This window comes from Bombina bombina, chromosome 2 (assembly GCF_027579735.1).
Source record: "Bombina bombina isolate aBomBom1 chromosome 2, aBomBom1.pri, whole genome shotgun sequence".
Taxonomy (NCBI): domain Eukaryota; kingdom Metazoa; phylum Chordata; class Amphibia; order Anura; family Bombinatoridae; genus Bombina; species Bombina bombina.
Genome location: NC_069500.1, coordinates 373,492,917 through 373,520,405, shown reverse-complemented (window position 1 = coordinate 373,520,405; position 27,489 = coordinate 373,492,917). Strand labels below are relative to the sequence as shown.

The window sequence follows — 27,489 nt, the reverse complement described above, 5'->3', positions numbered from 1 at the left end:
TTAATAACCACCCAGAATGAATATGTTGTACTGGAGAGAGCACTAAATACGGTCACTTACGGCTAGATTTGGAGTTTTGTCGGTAAGGACCCGCGTAGCTAACGCCGGCTTTTTTCTGGCCGCACCATAAAAATAACTCTGGTATTGAGAGTCCACAGAATCGCTGCGTTAGGCTCCAAAAAAGGAGCGTAGAGCATTTTTAACGCAACTTCAACTCTCGATACCAGAGTTGCTTACGGACGCGGCCAGCCTCAAAAACGTGCTCGTGCACGATTCCCCCATAGGAAACAATGGGGCTGTTTGAGCTGTAAAAAAACCTAACACCTGCAAAAAAGCCGCGTTCAGCTCTTAACGCAGCCCCATTGTTTGCTATGCGGAAACACCTCCTACGTCTGCACCTAACACTCTAACATGTACCCCGAGTCTAAACACCCCTAACCTTACACTTATTAACCCCTAATCTGCCACCCCCGCTATCGCTGACACCTGCATTTTATTTTTAACCCCTAATCTGCCGCTCCGTAAACCGCCGCTACTTACATTATCCCTATGTACCCCTAATCTGCTGCCCCTAACACCGCCGACTCCTATATTATATTTATTAACCCCTAATTTGCCCCCCACAACGTCGCCTCCACCTGCCTACACTTATTAACCCCTAATCTGCCGAGCGGACCGCACCGCTACTATAATAAAGTTATTAACCCCTAATCCGCCTCACTAACCCTATAATAAATAGTATTAACCCCTAATCTGCCCTCCCTAACATCGCCGACACCTAACTTCAATTATTAACCCCTAATCTGCCGACCGGAGCTCACCGCTATTCTAATAAATGTATTAACCCCTAAAGCTAAGTCTAACCCTAACACTAACACCCCCCTAAATTAAATATAATTTTAATCTAACGAAATTAATTAACTCTTATTAAATAAATTATTCCTATTTAAAGCTAAATACTTACCTGTAAAATAAACCCTATTATAGCTACAATATAAATTATAATTACATTGTAGCTATTTTAGGATTAATATTTATTTTACAGGCAACTTTGTAATTATTTTAACCAGGTACAATAGCTATTAAATAGTTAAGAACTATTTAATAGTTACCTAGTTAAAATAATTACAAAATTTACCTGTAAAATAAATCCTAACCTAAGTTACAATTAAACCTAACACTATACTATCATTAAATTAATTAAATAAAATACCTACAATTACACCTAACACTACACTATCAATAAATTAATTAAATACAATTCCTACAAATAACTACAATGAAATAAACTAACTAAAGTACAAAAAATAAAAAAGAACTAAGTTACAAAAAATAAAAAAATATTTACAAACATAAGAAAAATATTACAACAATTTTAAACTAATTACACCTACTCTAAGCCCCCTAATAAAATCACAAATCCCCCCAAAATAACAAAATGCCCTACCCTATTCTAAATTACTAAACTTCAAAGCTCTTTTACCTTACCAGCCCTGAACAGGGCCCTTTGCGGGGCATGCCCCAAGAAGTTCAGCTCTTTTGCCTGTAAAAAAAACCATACAATACCCCCCCCCCCCCAACATTACAACCCACCACCCACATACCCCTAATCTAACCCAAACCCCCCTTAAATAAACCTAACACTAAGCCCCTGAAGATCTTCCTACCTTATCTTCACCATACCAGGTTCACCGATCCGTCCTGAAGTGCTCCTCTGATGTCCTGATCCAAGCCCAAGCGGGGGGCTGAAGAGGTCCATGATCCGGCTGAAGTCTTCATCCAAGCGGGGCAGCAGAGGTCTTCCATGCGATTGAAGTCTTCATCCAGGCGGCATCTTCTATCGTCATCCATCCGGAGCGAAGCGGCAGCATCCTGAAGACCTCCGACGCGGAACATCCATCCTGCCCGACGACTGAACGACGAATGACGGTCCCTTTAAATGACGTCATCCAAGATGGCGTCCCTCGAATTCCGATTGGCTGATAGGATTCTATCAGCCAATCGGAATTAAGGTAGGAATATTCTGATTGGCTGATGGAATCAGCCAATCAGAATCAAGTTCAATCCGATTGGCTGATCCAATCAGATTGAGCTTGCATTCTATTGGCTGTTCCGATCAGCCAATAGAATGCAAGCTCAATCTGATTGGCTGATTGGATCAGCCAATCGGATTGATCTTGATTCTGATTGGCTGATTCCATCAGCCAATCAGAATATTCCTACCTTAATTCCGATTGGCTGATAGAATCCTATCAGCCAATTGGAATTCGAGGGACGCCATCTTGGATGACGTCATTTAAAGGAACCGTCATTCGTCGTTCAGTCGTCGGGCAGGATGGATGTTCTGCGTCGGAGGTCTTCAGGATGCTGCCGCTTCGCTCCGGATGGATGACGATAGAAGATGCCGCCTGGATGAAGACTTCAATCGGATGGAAGACCTCTTCTGCCCGCTTGGATGAAGACTTCAGCCTGATCATGGACCTCTTCAGCCCCCTGCTTGGGCTTGGATCAGGACATCGGAGGAGCACTTCAGGACGGATCGGTGAACCTGGTATGGTGAAGATAAGGTAGGAAGATCTTCAGGGGCTTAGTGATAGGTTTATTTAAGGGGGGTTTGGGTTAGATTAGGGGTATGTGGGTGGTAATGTTGGGGGGGGGGTGTTGTATGTTTTTTTTTACAGGCAAAAGAGCTGAACTTCTTGGGGCATGCCCCGCAAAGGGTCCTGTTCAGGGCTGGTAAGGTAAAAGAGCTTTGAACTTTAGTAATTTAGAATAGGGTAGGGCATTTTGTTATTTTGGGGGGCTTTGTTATTTTATTAGGGGGCTTAGAGTAGGTGTAATTAGTTTAAAATTGTTGTAATATTTTTCTTATGTTTGTAAATATTTTTTTATTTTTTTATTTTTTGTAACTTAGTTCTTTTTTATTTTTTGTACTTTAGTTAGATTATTTCATTGTAGTTATTTGTAGGAATTGTATTTAATTAATTTATTGATAGTGTAGTGTTAGGTTTAATTGTAGATAATTGTAGATATTGTATTTAATTAATTTATTGATAGTGTAGTGTTAGGTTTAATTGTAGGTAATTGTAGGTATTTTATTTAATTAATTTAATGATAGTATAGTGTTAGGTTTAATTGTAACTTAGGTTAGGATTTATTTTACAGGTAATTTTGTAATTATTTTAACTAGGTAACTATTAAATAGTTCTTAACTATTTAATAGCTATTGTACCTGGTTAAAATAATTACAAAGTTGCCTGTAAAATAAATATTAATCCTAAAATAGCTACAATGTAATTATAATTTATATTGTAGCTATATTAGGGTTTATTTTACAGGTAAGTATTTAGCTTTAAATAGGAATAAGTTATTTAATAAGAGTTAATTTATTTCATTAGATTTAAATTATATTTAACTTAGGGGGGTGTTAGTGTTAGGGTTAGACTTAGCTTTAGGGGTTTAAAAATTTATTAGAATAGCGGTGAGCTCCGGTCGGCAGATTAGGGGTTAATGTTTGAAGTTAGGTGTCGGCGATGTTAGGGAGGGCAGATTAGGGGTTAATACTATTTATTATAGGGTTAGTGAGGCGGATTATGGGTTAATAACTTTATTATAGTAGCAGTGCGGTCCGCTCGGCAGATTAGGGGTTAATAAGTGTAGGCAGGTGGAGGCGACGTTGAGGGGGGCAGATTAGGGGTTAATAAATATAATATAGGGGTCGGCGGTGTTAGGGGCAGCAGATTAGGGGTACATAAGGATAACTTAAGTAGCGGCGCTTTGCAGTCGGCAGATTAGGGGTTAATAAGTGTAGGTAGTTGGCGGCGACGTTGTGGGGGGCAGATTAGGGGTTAATAAATATAATACAGGGGTCGGCGGTGTTAGGGGCAGCAGATTAGGGGTACATAAGTATAACGTAGGTGGCGGTCGGCAGATTAGGGGTTAAAAAATTTAATCGAGTGGCGGCGATGTGGGGGGACCTCAGTTTAGGGGTACATAAGTAGTTTATGGGTGTTAGTGTACTTTAGAGTACAATAGTTAAGAGCTTTATGAACCGGCGTTAGCCCAAAAAGCTCTTAACTACTGACTTTTTTCTGCGGCTGGAGTTTTGTCGTTAGATTTCTAACGCTCACTTCAGACACGACTCTAAATACCGGAGTTAGAAAGATCCCATTGAAAAGATAGGATACGCAATTGACGTAAGGGGATCTGCGGTATGGAAAAGTCGCAGCTGAAAAGTGAGCGTTAGACCCTTTTTTGAGTAACTCCAAATACCGGAGTTAACCTAAAACCAGGGTTAGGAGCCTCTAACGCTGGTTTTCACGGCTACCGCCAAACTCCAAATCTAGGCCATAATGAGGAATATGTGACAACGATAAGGACTTGTTTTCTTTTCATTTTGATGTTAGTATCACTGTATTGTTCATGACATTATTAAAGTATTAAAAATTCAGAAAGAAAAAAAAAAAAGTAAAAAAAGTTAGAATTTGAACAAGGATTTCATAGAAAGTATGATAATCTGAAAACCACAAGATTACTGTACCTCATCAAACATGCGGGAGTAAACGATACCACTGAAGTCCCAAAATTCCCCCCAGAACTCTGGGTAGCATTCAACAGACCACTGGTACAGATCATTGTAATTAGCTAGAAATGAAAGGTAAGAATGTATCAGTTACAAATACATTTACAGTAAAGTTACATATTTCATCAGCTTTCTGGAATTCAGCATGGGACACATTGTGCTAAAAGATAAACTATGTATCAGAACCCTGAGGCTTAAAGGGACAATACAGTCAAAATTAAACTTAAATTTATTGGATAGAGCATGACATTTTTAAGAATTTTCCAATTTACTTTGCTTAGTTCTCTTGGCATGTTTTGTTAAAGAGTAATCCTAGGTGAGCTCAGGAGCGTGCATGTGTCTTTAGCCATCTGGAAACAGAGTTTGCAATAATGTTTATAGCAATGCTATACATAGTTGTAAACACAGCTACCATAGAATGCTACCGACACTCTATGGCAGCAGCATTTGCAACTATTTATAACATTGTTTAAAACATTCTTGCTAACTCTGTTGCCAGATGCTCCTGAGCTCCCCTAGGAATACCAAGAGAACTAAGCAAATTTGATAAGAGGTACACTGGAAAGTTGTTAAAAAAATTGCATGCACTCTCTGAATTATAAATGTTTAATTTTGACTTTATTTTCTCTTTAATAAAAATTGCTACCTGCATGCCATGGCTGCTTTACTAGACACTGACATCAAAAATGTTCTTTTACAATAGGGGTGACATCTTTATCTATAAAGGTAAGTGCCACCTGTAATATTGAGAAGCCAATCACTGAACTGTATGGGAAAGGAATGATTTTAAGTATGAATGCATGTTTAAGAATCCTTAAAAAGTTACATTTTATGCATGAAGTGTGAGCAATTTGTAGTTAAGAACTACTATAAAAGTACAGTAATAAGCCTCCAGTGAAGAAGGATGTTGCTCAATATCAGACTAACTGATGTGGGTACACTCTGATGTTTTAGAAGCAGCTTCTGTTGCGACCATAGTTTGCTCCAATTCCAAGTCTGAATTATTACTCAGTTCACATAAAGGTTATGAGGTCAGTTTTACAAATAGGTCTGGAACAGGCTAATTCTAAACCTAATGTATTAAACACAAGACATTAGATTAGAAGCAGAGGTGGAGAATAAATATTAGAAGAAATTGACAGATAGATAATATAGGAACTAAACAGAACCAGGAAGGTATGTCCCACTTGTATATACATTTTTCAACAAAAGAGTAAAAATAAAAAAAAATTACTTCTCTACAACCCCCACACACACACACACACACAAATGTGTCTTTAGAAGACAGTCAACAAACAGCATCTTTTGTATGAATTGACTGAATACAAACAGCAACTCAAGGAAGGAAATAGCACCTTTACCTTAATATGAGAGGATCACCTTCTTTATAATAATAATAATAATAGTGGTTCTAATGGTCAGGTGTAAAGCTGACATGATAGCTTGGTTCCAAAAGACAACCAAAGCTGATTCATGTAGCTGCAGACTAGCAAGTCTGACATTAGTGGTAGGAAAGCTACTACAGGGGGTCATAAGGGATTAGAACCATCAGTATTTTTAGGAAACCAAGAACATGAGTGATACTTTAGTTTGGTTTAACAAGAAATAGATCATGCCAAATTAAAATAATTGGTTTCTATGAGGAAGCTGAAACACATATAAAGGCAGAGGCGTAACTAGAAACCACAGGGCCCAGGTGCAAGAATCTAAGAAGGGCCCTCTGCACCCCCTGTCATGATCCTCCTGTTCATCGCCGTGTTGCCGCGGCTCCCGGATCTTCTCAGTGTGAATGACGTCACGTTGCTTAGCAACGTGACGCGTCCTCTGACACACCCCTCTGATGACGTCGCCGCTCCTGCCTTTAAACCACGGTGGGAGATCTTACTCGGGGCCCGTTTGTTGGATTTCTCTGGCGTTGTGAGTACTTACCCTGAATCTGTTTGACCTTGCTTAGCCCTATTCTGATTCTTGTATACCGACTATTGCCTGCCTGACCTAGCTTATGCCTTATCCCTTCTACTGAGGTCTGGATACCGACTGCTGCCTACCTGACCTTGCTTTTGCCTTGTCCCTCAATCTAACTCTTGGATATAATTGCCTTTGCCTGTCTGAGTCAGCTTCAGTCTTATGTCCTGTTACTGCCTTGCCTAAAGTAAGCATAATCTTTTGTTTGTTGCAAACCTGCTCAAGGGACATTTACTTTTACAAGCTGCTAAAAAGGAACTTTATCTTTTGTTTGTTGCAAGCCTGCTTAAAGGGACATTCACTTTTACAAGCTGCTAAAAAGACTTTAACTTTTGTTTGTTGTAAACCTGCTTAAAGGGACATTCACTTTTACAAGCTGCTAATAAGAACTTAATCTTTGTTTGTTGCAAACCTGCTCAAAGGAACATTTACTTTTACAAGCTGCTAAAAAGACTTTAACTTTTGTTTGTTGCAAGCCTGCTTAAAGGGACATTTACTTTTACAAGCTGCAAAAGAGAACTTTGTCTTTTTGTTTGTTGTAAACCTGCTTAAAAGGACATTTACTTTTACAAGCTGCAAAAAATAACTTTGTCTTTTTGTTTGTTGCAAACCTGCTTAAAGGGACATTTACTTTTACAAGCTGCTTACAGAGAACATTATCTTTTATATGTTACAAACCTGCTTAAAGGGACGTTTACTTCTACAAGTTGCTAAAGAGAATTTTTATCATTTGTTTGATTCAAATCCACTAAAAGGAACGCTAACACTTTTGTGGCTATCCAGCTTAAAGGAACAATTATTATTTTTTGTAACCTATCTTATTTGTTTCCTGAGTGGGTCACGTCCTAGTTATTTCTCAGTGTGCTAGCGTGTGTTTTACTTGTTACGCTAGCAGTTGGGTTAAACCCCGGACTGATTCCTAAACGGCTGACACCCCCTGTAGTTTCGCCCCTGCATAAAGGTCATATTTTGCAAAGGATATATCAGTGCCAAATGATACATTGTTTTACAAAATTAAGAGATTGGGGAAGATATAAACAGCTGGTTGATAAAAAGCGAACAAATAGTTGGATTTTAGCCAACCTGGACAAATTAATAAGAGGTCCCTCAAGGTCGGTGCTGGGTCCAGTTCTTATATATAAGAAATGCGATTGGGTTTGTGCGCGAGTAAGGGTGTTTTGGCTCCATTGAAGTGTATGCGGAAAAACATTAACGCGTCGCGATTTTCAAAATTTGCTTTTTTCACTCATCAGGTTAGCGCGTAAACGAAAACTTTTTACTTTCCACTTGTAATTTTCATGCAAAAAGCCGGTCTAGCGGTATTAACGAGAGAGCCAACTACCGCTTCACTCGTAATCTAGTGCTTAGTAAGTAACAAGATTATAAATTAAGGGATTTAATTCATTTCTATTATAAAATTAGCTTCATTCTCATGATATTTTTTGGTGACACGCATAACTAGGTAGGTAGCGTGTGTAATGCTTGTGGGATACTCCACTATCAGACCGAACACGGCCAGTAGTCTTGTTATCCCAGCATCGAGCCAGAAAGATAGGGAATATCCCAGAGCAGGTTTGTAAGATGAGGTAAGCGGCACTCACCACAGGCAGGACAGTCCTCGGCGGCAACAGGCAGGAAACCAGAGAAAGGCAGTTCAGGGGCAAACCACCATAAAGGTCAGATAGCAGGACCTGGCAACAGCAAGGCAATCCAGAGGCAAACCACTAGGATGGTCAGGCAGGCAATGTTTGGCAACAGTAAGGCAGTCCAGAGGTAAACCCCTAGGATGGTCAGGCAGGCAGGGTTTGGCAACAGTAAGGCAATTCAGAGCAAATGGGATTAAACAGGCAGAGTGGAAAGACAAAAAAACGAAAGAAGTTAAAGATGCAACACTCAGAACTCAAAATGCTATTCCCATAGGGTAAGTGCACCTCCTAACATCAAACCAAAACAGACAATAGAACAAGGGGATATGGGAACGCGCTGTAAGACAGCGTATGAGAAGGTATAATAAGCTGTATATTGTATATAAAAAATGAACAGAAGTAAATATTAAAATGATTTTATAAACATGATAATACAAAAGATGCCGGCATCAAAATACAGATAAAAATAATATGTTAAAATATTACATCAATAAGACGTGATAGAATGTATACGAGAAATATAGAGCTGAGTCTGGATACAATGCCTAAAAGAAAAATGTTGCACAATTGCAAACAATATTACACTGATACAAAGTCAATATTACCGTCCTTAAACACTTGAGCGTGTGGATAATACTGTCCGATGTAACCACTTATGTGGATAGAGGCTTGACTTATGTAGCTCCGTCGGCGTCGGTTAGGTGTAACAAACAGAAGAAAAAGATTTTCTTTGCTCACATCCGATGACTGAGTCAGATTTCCAAGTTGCGCTCACAGCAGTGGCGGCGGGGCTTCCAGTGTTGTAAGCCGGTTCCGGTTAGGAGGTCGAAGTTCAAAAAGTACCAGGCAGTACAAACTTCGTTCTTTGGAGTGTAGATAAAGTAAACTGCTTAGCAAATGTAGATCATGGGTGGGAATTACGCATATAGAGTCAATTATATATGTTTAAGAGGCTCAATGCACCACACCTACTACGTATTACTACTAAGCAGATATGCTGCAGGTACGGCTTGTGACAGCATCCGTTTCATTCAAATATCAGCGTTGTGAAATGGTGCTGGATAAGATAAGTAGATCATGGGTGGGATGGTGCTTCAAAAAACAACTCCGTGGATTAGAGCTTGTTTTAACCACCTCACCTACTACTTAATTTGACAAATAATGAGCAAGTTTCTACGCGTTTCAGCCTAATCAGGCCTTTATCAAGATTCAGAGCAAAAGGGATTAAACAGGCAGAGTGGAAAGACAAGCAGAGTTCAGCAGCAGTATATCAATCCAGCAGTTAAGGGGTAAACAGGCAGAGTGGTCAGACAAGCAGAGTTCAGCAGTAGTATATCAATCCAGCATAAGAATAAAGAACACAAAGGAGAACAGTAAGTAACACCTATACTTGGGCAGTGATAGGTAGCAAGTGAGTTACTAACATAGGCTCAGTGTTCGCACCACAGGAGACCCGACCGGCTTCAGAACAGGGAAAGCGTGCGGCGATGACGTCACTGCCGCACGCAGAGAGGAGCCGACTCCGCCCCAGGCAACGAGTATAACAGCAGGCGCCGCGTCCCTAGCAACGGCGCGACAGGGAGCAAGTGTCTGTAGCGATATAAGGCAGCAGTTTGTGACACTGCTGCCATCTAGAGTTCATCCAAATGTATAATATTGTTAAAAGCATTCTTGCAAAACTGCTGCCAAATTGTGCTCCAGACATATGCACACTCCTAAGCCTGCCTCTTTTTAAACAAAGGATACTAAATTTGATAAAAGAAAAAAGTTGGGATGCGGTTTCAAATTTAACACACTGAATCCTAAAAGAAAAGAAAAAAAGTTTTCATGTCCCTTTAATTATAAGAACTAACATTATTATGTTTGATCACTGAAGCAGACCCCTTGGCAACCTCATATTAAATATATCATATACAGTTATGCAAGTATACAGCAAGTAAGGGGGGGGGGAGAGTGACATCTGCATATATAAAGCTTTATATGACCTTAGAATATCTTCCACCAATTAAGCTGCACAGAGCTTCCAGAATTCCATAACTTGAACGGAAAGAGAAGGCTCTCTGAAGGACTGTAGCCTTTGCACTGCTGTCCCTCCAGACCTGCTGTCATACGCACCCATCTGAAGTAATATCATCCAATGGCTCAGTGTGTTCATCTGCAAATGCAATGTCGCTGCTGACGAGCACAACGCATCAACTAAAGCTTTAGAGAGCAAGAGATCGGCTCTCATCCAAAACAAGGGAAAAGGGCTCCTGCTAGAGTAACCAGCACCATCTAACAGATCAGTAACAAATTGTTTTTTCCCGTCTCTAAAATTTCCAAACTTTATGGATCAATTATAAACAGTATTTAATACTATACATTTTGAAAGTTAAAATAAAATGGAGATTAAAATAAAAAAGCATCTGTGCTGTAGAATGCTTTTTCAAAAATCAGATAGTTTTCTTTCCTTTGGTATCTGGCCTCATGATTACACAAGAAAACAAAGTTTGCAATCTTAGTTTAGTGTAACTAAACAGCATGGCTTAAAAAAGCAGCGACAAAAGTAACAAAACAAACAGGCTTGCCACAAATCTTAGTGTTACCTCAAATATGCCCTCCACCCTGCACAGCCTAACACTCACCCTCTGTACACATTTCACACCATAAACATTTCTTCCTGATCGTGAACTTAACTGATGTTATACAGAAATAATGTACTTCTTGTATAGTAGCATTTTATCATAACTTTACAACAATGGTAGCACTATTTTACTGCACAGTTGTGAAAAGCAATAAAGATATTGTCCTATCTTTTACTGCACAAATAAGTACTGATTGCAATATTTACTCTGGACAAAAGTAAGGTTTTTGTAATTGAGGATTAGCAGAGCACCAGAAAAAAATGACTTTCATAAGGAATATACAAACCCCAATGTTTTTTCAAGGCTCTATTATTATTATTCTTTAATGTATAAAGCGCCAACAGATTCCGCAGCGCTGCCCATGGGTACAAGGATAAAAGTACAACGGAGAAACATTACAATAAGACAAACGGGGAATTGAGGGCCCTATTCCTGTGGGAACTTACAATCTATAGAAAAATAAGTTAATAATGTAACTATTTCTAAATGAATGAATATATTCATTAACACTATAATATCAGCGCATGACAAAGACAAATTGGCAATAAGACTGTTAAAGGGACAGTCTACACTAAAATTGTTCTTGTTTAAAAAGATAGATAATGCCTTTACTTCCCATTCCCCATAGTTGCACAACCAACATTGATATGTTAATATAGTTTATAACATTTAAACATCTGCCTGTTTCTAAGCCACTATAGACTGCCTCTTATAACATGCTTTTTATTTGCTTTTGACAACAGGAGACTGATAGTTCATGTGGGCCATACAGATAACATTGTGTTCACGCACAAGGAGTTATTTAAGAGTTAGCACAACACAGTACTAAATGCAAGTCAATAGATAATAAATAAAAAGTAATGTGATCAGGGAGGGGGCTGTCAAAAGATGCTTAGATACAAGGTACTGTAATCACAAAGGTACAAAATATATTAATATAACTGTATTGGTTGTGCAAAACTGGGGAATGGGTAATAAATAGTGATGCACCCAAATGTGGTAGCCATATAATATACTGAATCAACTATTTGAACTTGAGCTTTTTGCCGCAGGGTATAGGGCCCATACTCTTGTGTCAATCTTACATTCTCCTCAACATCTACACAACAAAGCTTTGTTCTGCAGATTACATATATGAGGTTAGATACAGACTGATTCAGGGTCAGATGAGTTATATTCATATTAGGTTGCTTTATCACATACCTACGCCCAGTCATTACCTTTGCATTTAATCCCACTAGAATATAACCATAACATGATCTTCCAGATATCCTATAACCTGAGCTATTCTTATCATTAAGAGGTGTGTGTGTGTGTGTGTGTGTGTGTGTGTGTGTGTGTGTGTGTGTGTGTGTGTGTATGTATGTATGTATGTATGTATGCATGTATGCACAGTATATTGATATTTCTAACCATTTTGGCTTGAACCATAAAGTATGGTATCGTCACTCCCGCTTCGGCCTCCCCAAAATTAAAATGATAAATATGACCATTGGTTATAATACTATTTTCAAAGCTGAAATAGGTACAATCAGATTACAACCCTATTGTCCCTATTTTTATATATTTTATCCACTCCATCTAGCCTACACTTTAGAAAGAAATCTCCCCTCACCCTTTCCCACTCTGTCCAGTGGTGACAGCAACCCCTGAGGGGAGATAAAACAAATATCCATTTTCCGTAATGGTTTAGTGGCGTCATAATTCCAGAAGGGGTATACAGCTAACTGAAAACATTATATGGTCGAAACTTGATGCATAGACCTTAACTCTCCACACAAAAGCTATGTATATTCTTTACCAACCTAGCTTTCAAATTTCTATCTTTTTCTTTTTGCACACTAGCCTCCGCAGTTTCTGCTTTATCTTTTGGCTCCGCCCCATCCCCTCTTTCCCCTCCCCCTGATACCATCAACATTCCTACTGAGCATTTCCCTCCTCCCCCTATATGTTCTCGCATTATATCTCTGCTTCTCACAAATTTCAGTTTTCGAGACATATAGTTATCCTTTACCCCACTTCTTTACACCTTTGAGCTTACTTTGTAAGCAGCAAAAAATATAACCTATAGAAATTCACTCTGGTTTTTCATGTATGTCTGTATGTTTTATTATCCACTGTTATTACAATTTAATAATGCTTTATTCTATGTACCTGAACAAGCTACGACTAAACCTTAGTAAACTAGCTAGATCGGATCCTCCTGATATCCGTGAACAGACTTTATTTTGTCTGGCTAATATACACCCTGAGAACATATTATGTAATTTTGTTCAATACTACTAAGATACATAATAAGCACGTTTCTATTGGATATATTACTGAATCTTGTTGATAATATGACAAACCACTAGTGTTTGCTAAATGTTTTGTTACAACGAAAAGTATCTATACAAATATTTTCAATAACGTGACACTTTGTATACTACTGTATTTGATGAATCTGTCTTTATTTGTTGACAACTTGTATACATTCATATTCAATGTTTATTTGTTCACTTATGCGGAAAATCTTTCAATAAAACAATTTTGAGGAAAAAAAAAAAAAAGTGATGCACCGAAATGGAAATTCTGGACCGAAACCGAAAATCCAGGATGCACTTGGCCAAAAACCGATACTGAAATACTTTTTTTAGTTTATTTTTGCATAATTAGACTATTTAATGAATTACTCTAAATTGAAAACCTTCAAGCCAATAAAAAAAAAGCCCACACTTTTATTGAAAGTAACACACTAAAATTGGACAAAAATATCTTAAAACAATAATATGCTACACAATAATTTTACCAAGAAAAAAAAAAAAACAGGCAAAAAAATGATAATGCCATTTTCGGCCAAAATGTTTCTGCGACCAAAATTTCGGTGCATCCCTACTTAAAACAATATTAAATATCAATATACTGTATTATTCTTTATTTAGTTCTGTGTAACAGAATCAGATTTTGACGAATTAGTGCCCGGTTTTTAATAATCCTATTAAAAATAAGGGCACTTTAATTCTTAAAAATTGACATTTCAAGCGTTTTCTTCAAAAACTTACCTTTTAATCCTGAAAGCTGCTCCATCGATTCCCCTGACGTCGGAAGCCTCTGCTTACGTCAGAAATTACTAATCCGGCTTCCTCTAATCACAGCGTTCCCCCCGGGGGGATCATGGCCTGAGGGAACGCCGTGATTGGATGAAGCCGCATTGGTCATTTTGGACCCGCAAAGAGGCCTTGTGACGGGCGGAGGAAGCGCTGCAGTGGATCTCAGGATTAAAAGTTAAAGTTTTTGAAGAAAACGCTTGAAAATGTCAATTTTGATGAATTAAAGTGGCCTTGTTTTTAATAGGATTATTAAAAACCGGGCACTAAAAGTATAGTCCTAGAAAACTCATATGTAAAACAGTAAGTCAAGTAATGAACTTAAACAGCAGCTCTAGGCTAGCATCAAATTTGAAACATGCTACACAATAATTTTACCGAAAATAACAGACAAAAAAAAAACGAAAAACGAAATAGCCCAAAATGCCATTTTCGGTCAAAACTTTTCTGCGGCCGAAATTTCGGTGCATCCCTAGTAATAAAGGGATAATCTTTGTTTTAAAACAAAAATTCTATTGTAAACTGTCCCTTTAAATGACAGATAAAAAGCTTTCTGTTACGATCTGATGTATACCGCCAAGACAAGAGAGAAATAGTTCATGTAAACCAAGTGTCAATGGAATATATTGCTTATTTTTATTATATATGTACTACATAAGCATAATATAGCAAGATATTCTGCAATGCATAGTGAGGGAATAAAGGCGTTTAATATTAAATCAGCACCATGTGCACTGATTGGTGGTTATTTATGCTTTGTAGACAGTGCACAAAAGTACCAGGCGTGTGCACATGCAGACACCGCAGAATTAAAAGGGACAGTAAAGTCAAAAGTATAGGTTTATGATTCAGTTAGAGCATTGCTTTTTGTCCCTTGGTATCCTTTGTTGAAAAGCATACCTAGGTAGATTTAGGAGCAGCTGGGTCCCAGCAATGCAGGTTTTATCCAACAATATCAGGGCACTCCAAAAGCATAAGGATCCGTGGAGTTCTTCTGTTTTACTACTTCATCCAGACTGGCCTAGTACCAGGTGCAGTAAGCAACACCCCTGTCAGGGCATAATAAGCAGGTAGTTTGAAACAGGATCCTTTGCACACCATGGAAGTGAAAGGCACAGTTCATTTAAATTGCAAAAAAAACAAAAAAAAAAAAAAAAAACAGGTTTGACATGACTAAAAACCAATTGCTGGTTTGAAACGTTGTTGCTGTATTATGGACCCTATGTAAATAAATAAAGGTCTTTTAATTTACCTTTTGGAGGCTGGAAACTTTGAATGATTGTAATACAATGTGTTGAAACAGATCTGAATGATCGCCGTTCCGCTGCCTCAGCATGCACAGTTGTAAAGGTCTGAGACCATAAGACCAATCACCTTCATACGAAGCAGACTGAGAAGGGACTCTGGGAATTTTTCCGCAAGACGAAAGGATGGTGCTTGCACCAGAATAGCTTCCAAGTATGGGGCTACTGCACTACCCTAAATTCTTGCAATGGATAGAAAAGCCCCCAGAACCTTCTTAAAGATTCTTGGAGCAGTAGCTAGGCCAAACGGAAGGGCAATGAACTGTAAGTGCTGGTCCAGGAATGCAAACCTCAGGAACTGAAAGTGATCCCTGTGGATCGGAACATGAGGGTAAGCGTCCTTCAGGTCATAAACTGGCCTTTCTGAATTAAAGGAAGGATGGACCTTATCGTCTCCATCTTGATGGAAGGGACACTGAGAAATTTGTTTAAGCACTTTAGGTCCAGCATTGGGCAGAAAGTTCCCTCCTTCTTTGGGACCACGAAAAGGTTTGAATAAAACCCCAAACCTTTCTTCGATAGGCACCGGGACCACAATGCCTAAGGAGGATAGATCCCGAATGCACCCTAGAAAAGCATCCCTCTTTTCTGGTCTGGTAGAAAGATTCGAGAGAAGGAATCTGCCCCTTGGCGGATGAGATATGAAGCCTATCTTGTATCCCTGAGATACCACTTCCAGGACCCACAGATCCTGTACGTCCTTGAACCAGGCGTCTGCAAAAAGAGACAGTCTGCCCCCTACACAATCTGATCCCGGATCGGGGGCCACCCCTTCATGCCGATTCATCACCTCAATGAGTTCCGACAAAGAGTCACACCAGTAGGAAGCCGCACCGGCAACCGTGGCAACTGCAGCTGCCGGTTGAAACAAAAATCCCATATGTTGAAACATCTTTCTCAGAAAGGTTTCCATTTCCTTATCCATCGGCTCTCTGAACGAAGAACTATCATCAAGAGGTATAGTAGTACGTTTAGCAAGCGTAGAGATAGCACCATCCACCTTAGGAATGGAGCCCCACAAATCCAGTTGAGAGTCCGGGACCAACTTTTTAAAAGTAGACGAGGGGGAAAAGAAAGAACCAATTCTTCAAGAACCATTCATTCTTAATAATATTCGCTATCTTAACCGGCACAGGAAAAGTCAAAGGAACTTTCCTGTCTTCGTAAACTCTGTCTAATTTAGGTATCATAGATTCTTCAGGCAGCACGGCCTCTGAAACCTCTAACGTAGACAGAACCTCCTTTAGATTTAAAATTGAGCACTTGCGTTCTTTATTAAAGGACGGTTCCTCTGCAGCAGGAGGCTTAAATGTTAAGGACTCTGACCCAGAAAGTTCACCCTCTAAAGCTACAGAGGTTAACTCACCATCGGATAACTGAGACATAATAGCTAAATCCGATAAATATTTGGATGACTCCGGGTCCGAAGAGCTATGTTTAACCTTTCTCTTGCGTTTGTTAGAGCAAGGTAGTGCACTGAGGGCTGCAGACACCGCCGTTTGTAACTGCGCTGCAAAGTCCACAGGTAGAATGGAGGATTAGATGTGCTACGGGGAACTGCATGTGGAGTGGATAATGTAGCAAGGGTAGTAATCTCATGGGGCGCTGAGTACTGAGAGGTAGACGGCTCAGAGGGACTAAGAGCTTCAGCAGGCTTGTCTCCCTCCTTAAACTTTATAATGGTGTTAAAGCATGTGGAACATAATTTAGTGGGCGGGAAAACCACGGCCTCCTCAGAATATAAACAGGTATGATTTAGTACAGAAGGAGTACCTTCTAACATGTCAGAGTCCTTCATAGCTCAGGTTATACCCACAGATGGAAACTGCACCTTCATACTCCGAATGGCTGGGGCACTCATCACCTGCTAGACCCAGACAGTTAACAGAGGAAACGTCTCTCCTCAGGTTCAAGTCTCAGCTGGAATGGAGGAAATGAACATAGACCACACCCAGTCACATGGAGTGCAAGACAGTACTTCCCCTGTTATTACAAGTACAGCAAGTAATAGGAGCTGTACCAGAGGCAGAACATTTTTTCACTTTCTGCAATTAGATTTTTATAGTGAATATTTTTCTGCAGGTTATTTTTAAATAAAAATCAATTTTAAAATAGGCAGTTACATTAAAGCACCAGTTCAAAGCAATGTGTTTGTTAACTGAAGAATAATTAATTTTTTAAAGTTTTATAATATATTTCAGCAGTTAAAAAAAATGGATTGCAAATTAGCTGCAGACAAAAAAATAAATTGTAAAAAGTCTCTTGAATAAATTTGTTTCCTTTTCTCAACATAGAAATGTAATAATAAAAAGGTGCATTGCTCATAAGAATGGCTTATATTCAGAAAAAACAGCAAAGTGGGAAAGGCAGGGGCTGGGATTGAAAACAATCTGAGAGCCAGTCAACAATCAATGGGCTGCCGCATATTTGACTGTTCTCTTCACACAGTGCTATGCTCTGGCTGCACTATGTAAGTTTTCCTTAACAAAGCGCATCCACAGCAAAGTGCTGTTTAAAGTGATCAGCCTGATGTGAAGCAGTGCTGCAAAATTAAAGCACTAACAGTTACTGCATGTGTCCTGTTCTTTCTGCAGACATGTTGCATTTTATGCGATGACATCTCAGATCACTGTATATGTTCTGCCTTGGGGCGTGTGCAACATTTCAAAAAACATAAATTATGCTTACCTGATAATTCCATTTCCATCTGTATGGGAAGAGTCCACAGCTTCATTCCTTACCTGTGGGAAATACTGAAACTGGCTCCTCCACTAGGAGGAGGCAAAGACAACCCAGCCAAAAGGCTTAAATACCTGCCCCACTTCCTCATAACCCCAGTCATTCTGCTGAGGAAACAACGAACAGTAGGAGAAATAGCAGGGTGAAAAAGGTGCCAGAAGAAAAAATATTTTAAAATTTAGGGCCGCCCATCGGAGAACACGGCCGGGAACTGTGGACTCTTCCCATACAGATGGAAATTAAATTATCAGGTAAGAATAATTTATGTTTCTTTCATGTAATTGGCAAGAGTCCATGAGCTAGTGACATATGGGATATACAATCCTACCAGGAGGGGCAAAGTTTCCCAAACCTCAAAATGCCTATAAATACACCCCTCACCACACCCACAATTCAGTTTTACAAACTTTGCCTCCTATGGAGGTGGTGAAGTAAGTTTGTGCTAAGATTTGCGCTTCTCAGCATTGTTGAAGCCTGATTCCTCTCAGAGTACAGTGAATGTCAGAGGGACGTGAAGGGAGTATCACCTATTGAATACGATGATTTCTCTAACGGGGGTCTTTTTCATGGGTTCTCTGTTATCGGTCGTAGAGTTTCATCTCCTACCTCCATTTTCAGATCGCCGATATACTCTCAAATTTACCATTACCTCTACTAAGAACTGTTTCAGTACTGGTTTGGCTATCTGCTATATGTGGATGGGTGTCTTTTGGTAAGTATGTTTTCATTTACTTAAGACACTCTCAGCTATGGTTTGGCACTTTATGCAAATTATATAAAGTTCTAAATATATGTATTGTACTTATATTTGCCATGAGTCAGGTTCATGTATTTCCTTCTGCAGACTGTCAGTTTCATATTTGGGAATATAAACACTTTAAGAAATTTATTTCTTACCTGGGGTTTAGTCTTTTTCAATTTGACTACTTTTTGCATTTGCGGGTATTAGGCCCGCGGGTGCGTCAAATGTTAGACTTTATTACGTCATTTTTTGCGCGAACTTTTTTGGCGCGGGAAATTATGTTTTTGACGCAACTTCATACTTGACGTCGAGACCTTTCACACGGCAGCGTCATTAGCGATGCAAGTGTGTCATTTCCGGTCATTTTTGGCGCCAAAAAAGTTTACGTTACGTTGTGCGTCATACTTGGCGCCAATTTTTTCTTCATTATTTCAATACCCCATTGTTGTTTGCCTCCTGTTTTCCTTTCTATCAAGAGGCCTATGCTTTTGCATTTTTTTCCCATTCCTGAAACTGTCATTTAAGGAAATAGATCATTTTGCTTTATATGTTGTTTTTTCTCTTACATTGAGCAAGATGTCCCAATCGGATCCTGCCTCTGAAGTTTCTGCTGGAACATTGCTGCCTGACATGGGTTCTACAAAAGCTAAGTGCATTTGTTGTAAAATTGTAGAAATTATTCCACCAAATGTCATTTGTAATAGTTGTCATGATAAACTTTTACATGCAGATAGTGTTTCTATCAGTAATAGTACATTGCCAGTTGCAGTTCCTTCAACTTCTAATGTGTATGATATACCTGTAAATTTTAAAGAATTTGTTTCTGAATCTATTTTGAAGGCTTTGTCTGCTTTTCCACCTTCTAATAAACGTAAAAGGTCTTTTAAAACTTCTGTGGTTTCCCCAGGTGTTTTTCCCATTCCTGAAGCTATTTCTGATATGATTTCTAGGGAATGGAATAAGCCAGGTACTTCCTTTATTCCTTCTTCAAGGTTTAAGAGATTGTATCCTTTACCAGCAAAATCTATAGAGTTTTGGGAAAAGAGCCCCAAAGTTGATGGGGCTATTTCTACTCTTGCTAAACGTACCACTATTCCTATGGAAGATAGCACTTCCTTTAAGGATCCTTTAGATAGGAAGCTTGAATCTTACCTAAGGAAGGCCTATTTATATTCAGGTCATCTTCTCAGACCTACTATTTCTTTGGGTGATGTTGCGGCTGCATCAACTTTCTGGTTGGAAAATTTAGCGCAACATGAATTGGATTCTGACATATCTAGCATTGTTCGCTTACTGCAACATGCTAATCATTTTATTTGTGATGCCATTTTTGATATTATCAAAATTGATGTTAGATCCATGTCTTTAGCTGTATTAGCTAGAAGAGCTTTGTGGCTTAAATCTTGGAATGCTGATATGACATCTAAATCTAGATTACTATCTCTTTCTTTCCAAGGTAATAATTTATTTGGTTCTCAGTTGGATTCTATTATTTCAACTATCACTGGAGGAAAAGGAGTTTTTTTGCCTCAGGATAAAAAAACCTAAGGGTAAATATAAGGCATCTAACCGTTTTCGTTCTTTTCGTCAGAATAAGGAACAAAAACTCAATCCTCCTCCCAAGGAATCTGCTTCCAGTTGGAAGCCTTCCTCAAATTGGAATAAATCCAAGCCATTTAGGAAACCAAAGTCTGCCCCTAAGTCCGCATGAAGGTGCGGCCCTCATTCCAGCTCAGCTGGTAGGGGCAGATTAAGGTTTTTCAAGGATTTTTGGATAAAATCTGTCCAAAATCATTGGATTCAGAGCATTGTCTCTCAAGGGTATCAAATAGGATTCAAAGTAAGACCTCCTGTGAGAAGATTTTTCTCTCACGCATCCCTGTAAATCCAGTAAAAGCTCAGGCTTTTCTGAAGTGTGTTTCAGACCTGGAGTCTTCAGGGGTAATCATGCCAGTTCCTCCTCAGGAACAAGGTTTGGGGTTTTATTCAAACCTATTCATTGTACCAAAGAAAGAAAATTTGTTCAGACCAGTTCTGGATCTGAAAATTTTGAATCGTTATGTAAGAGTACCAACTTTCAAGATGGTGACTATAAGGACTATTCTGCCTTTTGTTCAGCAAGGACATTATATGTCCACAATAGACTTGCAGGATGCATACCTTCATATTCCGATTCATCCAGAACACTATCAGTTTCTGAGATTCTCTTTTCTAGACAAGCATTACCAATTTGTTGCTCTTCCATTTGGCCTAGCAACAGCTCCAAGAATCTTTTCAAAGGTTCTGGGTGCCCTACTATCTGTAATAAGAGAACAGGGTATTGCGGCGTTTCCTTATTTGGACGATATCTTGGTACTAGCTCAGTCTTTACATACTGCAGAATCTCACACAAATCAACTAGTGTTGTTTCTTCGGAAACATGGTTGGAGGATCAATTTACCAAAAAGTTTCTTGATTCCTCAGACAAGGGTCACCTTTTTAGGCTTCCAGATAGAGACAGAGTCATGGACACTGAATCTAACAGACAAGAGACGTTTAAAATTGGTCGCAGCATGTCGGCTCCTTCAGTCTCAGTCATTCCCTTCAGTGGCTATGTGCATGGAAGTTTTAGGTCTCATGACTGCAGCATCGGACGCGATCCCCTTTGCTCGTTTTCACATGAGACCTCTACAGCTTTGTATGCTGAATCAATGGTGCAGGGATTATACAAATATATCACAATTAATATCCTTGAATACCAATGTACGACACTCTCTGACATGGTGGATAGATCACCATCGTTTGGTTCAAGGGGCTTCTTTTGTTCGCCCAACCTGGACTGTGATCACAACAGATGCAAGTCTTTCAGGTTGGGGAGCTGTTTGGGGGGTCTCTGACAGCACAAGGGGTTTGGAAATCTCAAGAGGCGAGATTACCAATAAATATTTTAGAACTCCGTGCAATTCTCAGGGCTCTTCAGTTCTGGCCTCTACTAAAGAGAGAACCATTCATTTGTTTTCAGACAGACAATATCACAACTGTGGCTTATGTCAATCATCAGGGTGGGACTCACAGTACCCAAGCTATGAAAGAAGTATCTCGGATACTTGCTTGGGCGGAATTCAGCTCCTGTCTAATCTCTGAGGTGCATATCCCAGGTGTAGACAATTGGGAGGCGGATTATCTCAGCCGCCAGACTTTACATCCAGGGGAGTGGTCTCTCCATCCAGATGTGTTTTTTCAGATTGTTCAGATGTGGGGGCTTCCAGAGATAGATCTCATGGCCTCTCATCTAAACAAGAAACTTCCCAGATACCTGTCCAGGTCCAGGGATGTTCAGGCGGAAGCAGTGGATGCACTGACACTTCCTTGGTGTTATCAACCTGCTTACATCTTCCCGCCTCTAGTTCTCCTTCCAAGAGTGATTTCCAAAATCATCATGGAACAGTCTTTTGTGTTGCTGGTGGCTCCAGCATGGCCACACAGGTTTTGGTATGCGGATCTGGTTCGGATGTCCAGTTGCCCGCCTTGGCCACTTCCGTTACGGCCGGACCTACTATCTCAAGGTCCGTTTTTCCATCAGGATCTCAAATCATTAAATTTGAAGGTATGGAAATTGAACGCTTAGTTCTAAGTCATAGAGGTTTCTCTGATTCAGTGATTAATACTATGTTACAAGCTCGTAAATTTGTCTCTAGAAAGATTTATTATAGAGTTTGGAAAACTTACATTTCATGGTGTTCTTCTCATAAATTCTCCTGGCATTCTTTTAGAATTCCTAGAATTTTGCAGTTTCTTCAGGATGGTTTGGATAAGGGTTTGTCTGCAAGTTCCTTGAAAGGACAAATCTCCGCTCTTTCTGTTTTATTTCACAGAAAGATTGCTATACTTCCTGATATACACTGTTTTGTACAGGCTTTAGTTCGTATTAAGCCTGTCATTAAGTCAATTTCTCCTCCTTGGAGTCTTAATTTGGTTCTGAGGGCTTTACAGGCTCCTCCTTTTGAACCTATGCATTCTTTGGACATTAAACTACTTTCTTGGAAATTGTTGTTCCTTTTGGCTATCTCTTCTGCTAGAAGAGTTTCTGAGCTATCTGCTCTTTCTTGTGAGTCTCCTTTTCCGATTTTTCATCAGGATAAGGCAGTTTTGCGGACTTCTTTTCAATTTTTACCTAAGGTTGTGAATTCTAACAATATTAGTAGAGAAATTGTTGTCCCTTCTTTATGTCCTAATCCTAAGAATTCTTTGGAGAGATCCTTACATTCTTTGGATGTGGTAAGAGCTTTGAAATATTATGTGGAAGCTACTAAAAATTTCAGGAAGACTTCTAGTCTATTTGTTTTATTTTCTGGTCCTAGGAAAGGTCAGAAAGCTTCTGCTATTTCCTTGGCTTCTTGGTTGAAACTTTTGATTCATCAAGCTTATTTGGAGTCGGGTCAAACCCCGCCTCAGAGAATTACAGCTCATTCTACTAGATCAGTCTCCACTTCATGGGCTTTTAAGAATGAAGCTTCAGTTGATCAGATTTGCAAAGCAGCCACTTGGTCCTCTTTGCATACATTTACTAAATTCTACCATTTTGATGTATTTGCTTCTTCGGAAGCAGTTTTTGGTAGAAAAGTTCTTCAGGCAGCTGTTTCAGTTTGATTCATTTTGATTTAAGTTTTTTTCTTTCAAAAGTGAAAATAAACTTATTTTTGGGTTGTGGATTATTTTCTCAGCGGAATATGGCTGTTTTTGTTTTATTCCCTCCCTCTCTAGTGACTCTTGAGTGGAAGACTCCACATCTTGGGTATTGATATCCCATATGTCACTAGCTCATGGACTCTTGCCAATTACATGAAAGAAAACATAATTTATGTAAGAATTTACCTGATAAATTCATTTCTTTCATATTGGCAAGAGTCCATGAGGCCCACCCTTTTTATGGTGGTTATGATTTTTTGTATAAAGCACAATTATTTCCAAATTTCCTTTGTTGATGCTTTCTACTCCTTTCTTTATCACCCCACTGCTTGGCTATTCGTTAAACTGAATTGTGGGTGTGGTGAGGGGTGTATTTATAGGCATTTTGAGGTTTGGTAAACTTTGCCCCTCCTGGTAGAATTGTATATCCCATATGTCACTAGCTCATGGACTCTTGCCAATATGAAATAAATGAATTTATCAGGTAAATTCTTACATAAATTATGTTTTTCCATCTTAATATCGAAATAGTTCACAGATGCTTTTCTTACTTGTGGGAAACATATACCCAAGCTCTAGAGTACACAGAATGCTAACAGGAGGGGAAAAAAAAAGAGAGGCAGACCCTAATCTGAGGGCACCACAGCCTGCAAAACCTTTCTCCCGAATGCTGCTTCAGCAGAAGTAAAGACAAACTTGGAAAAAGCTTGTAAAGAGAACCAGATAGCCGCCTTACAAATCTGATCCATAGAGGCCCAAAAGGAACCACTGCTCTCGTAGAATGAGCTGTAATCCTCAGAGGAGGCTTATGTCCTGCAGTTTCTATGCTAAACGGAAGACACTCCTCAGACAAAGATAAGGAAGTCGGGGAGGCCCTCTGACCCCTACGCTTCTCGGAAAGGAGAAGGAACAAAGAAAGAGATTTGTCTAAATTCCTTTGTGACCCGAAGAAACAACTTCAAGGCACAAACCACATCCAGAAATACGTTGTAAACGTTCCTTGGACGAAGAAGGATTAGGACATAAGAAAGGAACCACAATCTCTTGATTGATGTTGCAAATTGATACAATCTTAGGAAGAAAACCTAACTTGGTTCGTAGAACAGCCTTATCGGTATGAAACACCAGATACGGAGGGTCGCATAGCAAGGCAGCAATTTAAGAGACTCTGTGTGAGCCCGTTGCAAAACCTTAAGGACACAATTTAAACTCCAAGGAGGAGCCTTAGATCTAAACACAGGTCTGATCCCAGCAGAGCCTTAACAAATGGCTGCAGATCTGGAAGCTAGGTAAACCTCTTGTGCAGTAACACAGACAGGGCCGAAAACTGTCCCTTCAGGGGACTTGCAGAAAAGCCCTTCTCCAGTTTATCCTGGAGAACAGAATAAGTAGGTCCTCCACACCTTATGATAGATGCGACGAGCAACCAGCTTACGAGCATGAATGAGAGTAAAATAACTCTCTCAGAAAACCCTCTCTTGGCTAGGACTAAGAGTTCAATCTCCGCGCAGTCAGCCTCAGAGAATCTAGACATTGATGAACAAAGAGACCTTGGTCAGCAGATCCCTGCGACAAGGTAACTTCCACGGAGGAGATGACATCCCCACTAGATCCGCGAACCATATCCTTCGCGGCAAAGACGAAGCAGTCAGTATCACTGACGCCTGCTTAACTCGAGCCACTACACTAGGAAGTAGTGGTAACGGTCGGAAAGGATAAATTGAATTGAACCTCCAAGGCACCACTAATGCATCTGTTAGCTTTGTCTGAGGATCCCTGTACCTCGACCCCTATATGGGTAGCTTGGTATTGAGATGTTATAAGATCTTTCTCTTGTAAATCTTTGCAAACACTCGGGATGGAGAGACCATTTTCCCGTATGAAAGGATTGTCTGATGAGGAAATCCGCTTCCCAGTTGTCCACACCCGGAATGTGGATCGCTGACAGCGATCAAATGCGGGTCTCCCCCACACCAGAATTCGAGATACTTCCCTCATAGCTAGGGAGATTCTCGTTCCCCCTGATGGTTAATGTAAGCCACCGAGGATATATTGTTTCATTGGAATCTGATTAACTGGGACGAACCCAGCAGAGGCCAAACCTTCAGAGCATTGTATATTGCCCAAAGATCCAAAAAGAGATCAGGTGCTTTACCTCCTGAGACCAGGTGCCCTGTACCTTCCTGGCATGCCAAACGGCTCCCCATCCTGACTCGCAACCGTAGTCACAATCACCCAGGATTGGCTTGAGACGGAAGTCCCTCAGGACAAGTGATCCGGACAAAACCACCAAGAGAGTGATTCTCCCGACTGGTTGTCCAGAGAAATCTGTTGAGACAGATCCGAATGATCGCCGTTCCATTAGTTCAGCATGCGCAGTTGCAACAGTCTGAGGTGAAACCTGGCAAAGGAAATTATGTCCAAGCTGGACACCATGAGACCAATCACCTCCATACACCAAGTCACAGATGGCCTTAAGGAGATCTGGAGGGCAAGACATGTTGAAGCTAGCTTGCAACGTCTCTGGTCTGTTAGAAATATTCTCATGTCTATGGAGACTATTATAGTACCCGAGAATTCTACCCTGGTACTTGATACAAGAACTCTCTTTAGATTATCTGTCATCCATGGGATCGAAGAAGACAGGAGGAGATATTCCAAATGGTCCACTCTTCGAAAAATGTCTTTAGCTAGACTAAACAGAAGAGCAATAAACTGGAAGTGCTGGTCTAGGAATCTATCGTGGTCATGAACTAAAACGAGGGGAAGAATGGACCTTATTGTCTCCCTCTTAAACGAGGGGATATTAAAAACCTGATTAAGCACTTTAGGTCCAGAATCGGGACCACAAAAAGGTTTGAATAGTATCCCAAACCTCTCACTGCGATAGGCACCAGGACAATAACTCCTAGAGGACAGATCCCATACACACCTCAGAAAGGCTTCCCTCCTTTCTGGTCAGGAAGACAGGACGAGACTTAAAATCTTGTAACCCTGAGCTATGACTTCCAGGACCCATGGATCCTGCATGTCCTTGAACCAAGCGACGGAAAAGAGCGACATACTGCCCCCTACACGATCCAGAAGAGGACCGCCCATTCATGCCGACGTAGACTCGGCGGGCTTCTTGCTCTGCTTGGATTTATTCCAGGACTGAGCCGGCTTCCAGGAGCTCTTGGTTTGCTCTGGCTTAGCGGAGGACTGCTGACATGGGCTTTATCTGAACGAAAATCGTCCCTTAGATTAGTTCATATACGGTAGGAGGGCACCCTTGCCCCCTGTGACCGTGGAGATAATTGAGTCCAGGCCTGGACCAGACAAAATCATTCCCTTAAAGGGAGGGAAGGAGTCTAGACTTAGAAGTCAGATCCGCAGACCATGACATCAGCCAGAGCCCAACGTGCCTGAACAGAAAAAGCTGAAGCCATAGCATTCAAGCGAATAAACTACCTAATAGCAGCACAGATAAAAGAATTAACAATCCTCAAGGCCATAAATCTTTTCTGAGTAACGTTGAGGGGATCCTCCACCCCAATCAAATCCTATAATCCTATAAGGAATCACACCAGAAGGTAGTTTCTCCAGTAACAGCCGCCACCGGTTGAAACAAATATCCCGTATGTTGAAACATCTTTCTTAACAGAGTTTCCATCTTTTATCCATGGGCTCTTCAAACGAAGAACTATACTCAAGCGGGATAGTAGTAAGTTTAGCAAGGGTGAAGATAACACCATCCCATTTAGGGACGGAACCACACAACTCCATTTAGAGTCCAGGACCGGGGATAATTTGTTAAAGGGAGATAAGGGGAAAAGGAATCCAATCCTGTCCCATTCATTCTTAATAAAGTTAGCCATCTAACAGGAGCAGGGAATGATAAGGTACTACAGACCTTTAGGAATTAAAGGTTCATCAGGCAATTTGGCCTCTGGAACCTCTGAATTCGCAAAAAACTTCCTTTAGAAGAAAGCGCAAATTCCTAAACTAAAGTCTGGTTCCTCTGCAGCCGGAGGTTTAGAGGCAGCAGACTCCGACCCAGACTATTCATACTCTGAAGTCTCAGAAAGAACTTCATCCTCGGATAACCCTCAATTAAATCCAATAAATTATCTGATGTACTCTGGGAAGGAGTG

At 40.1% G+C, this 27,489-nt stretch overlaps 1 protein-coding gene across 1 annotated transcript in view; it reads right to left on the bottom strand.

The window, feature by feature from the left end:
- Positions 1-27,489, bottom strand: part of AACS (acetoacetyl-CoA synthetase) — a 350,996-nt gene that overhangs the window by 301,957 nt on the left and 21,550 nt on the right. The window contains exon 2 of the mRNA XM_053701850.1: positions 4,541-4,644. Within this exon, the coding sequence (XP_053557825.1) occupies positions 4,541-4,644 (104 nt within the window). The remainder of the gene's footprint in view (positions 1-4,540; positions 4,645-27,489) is intronic.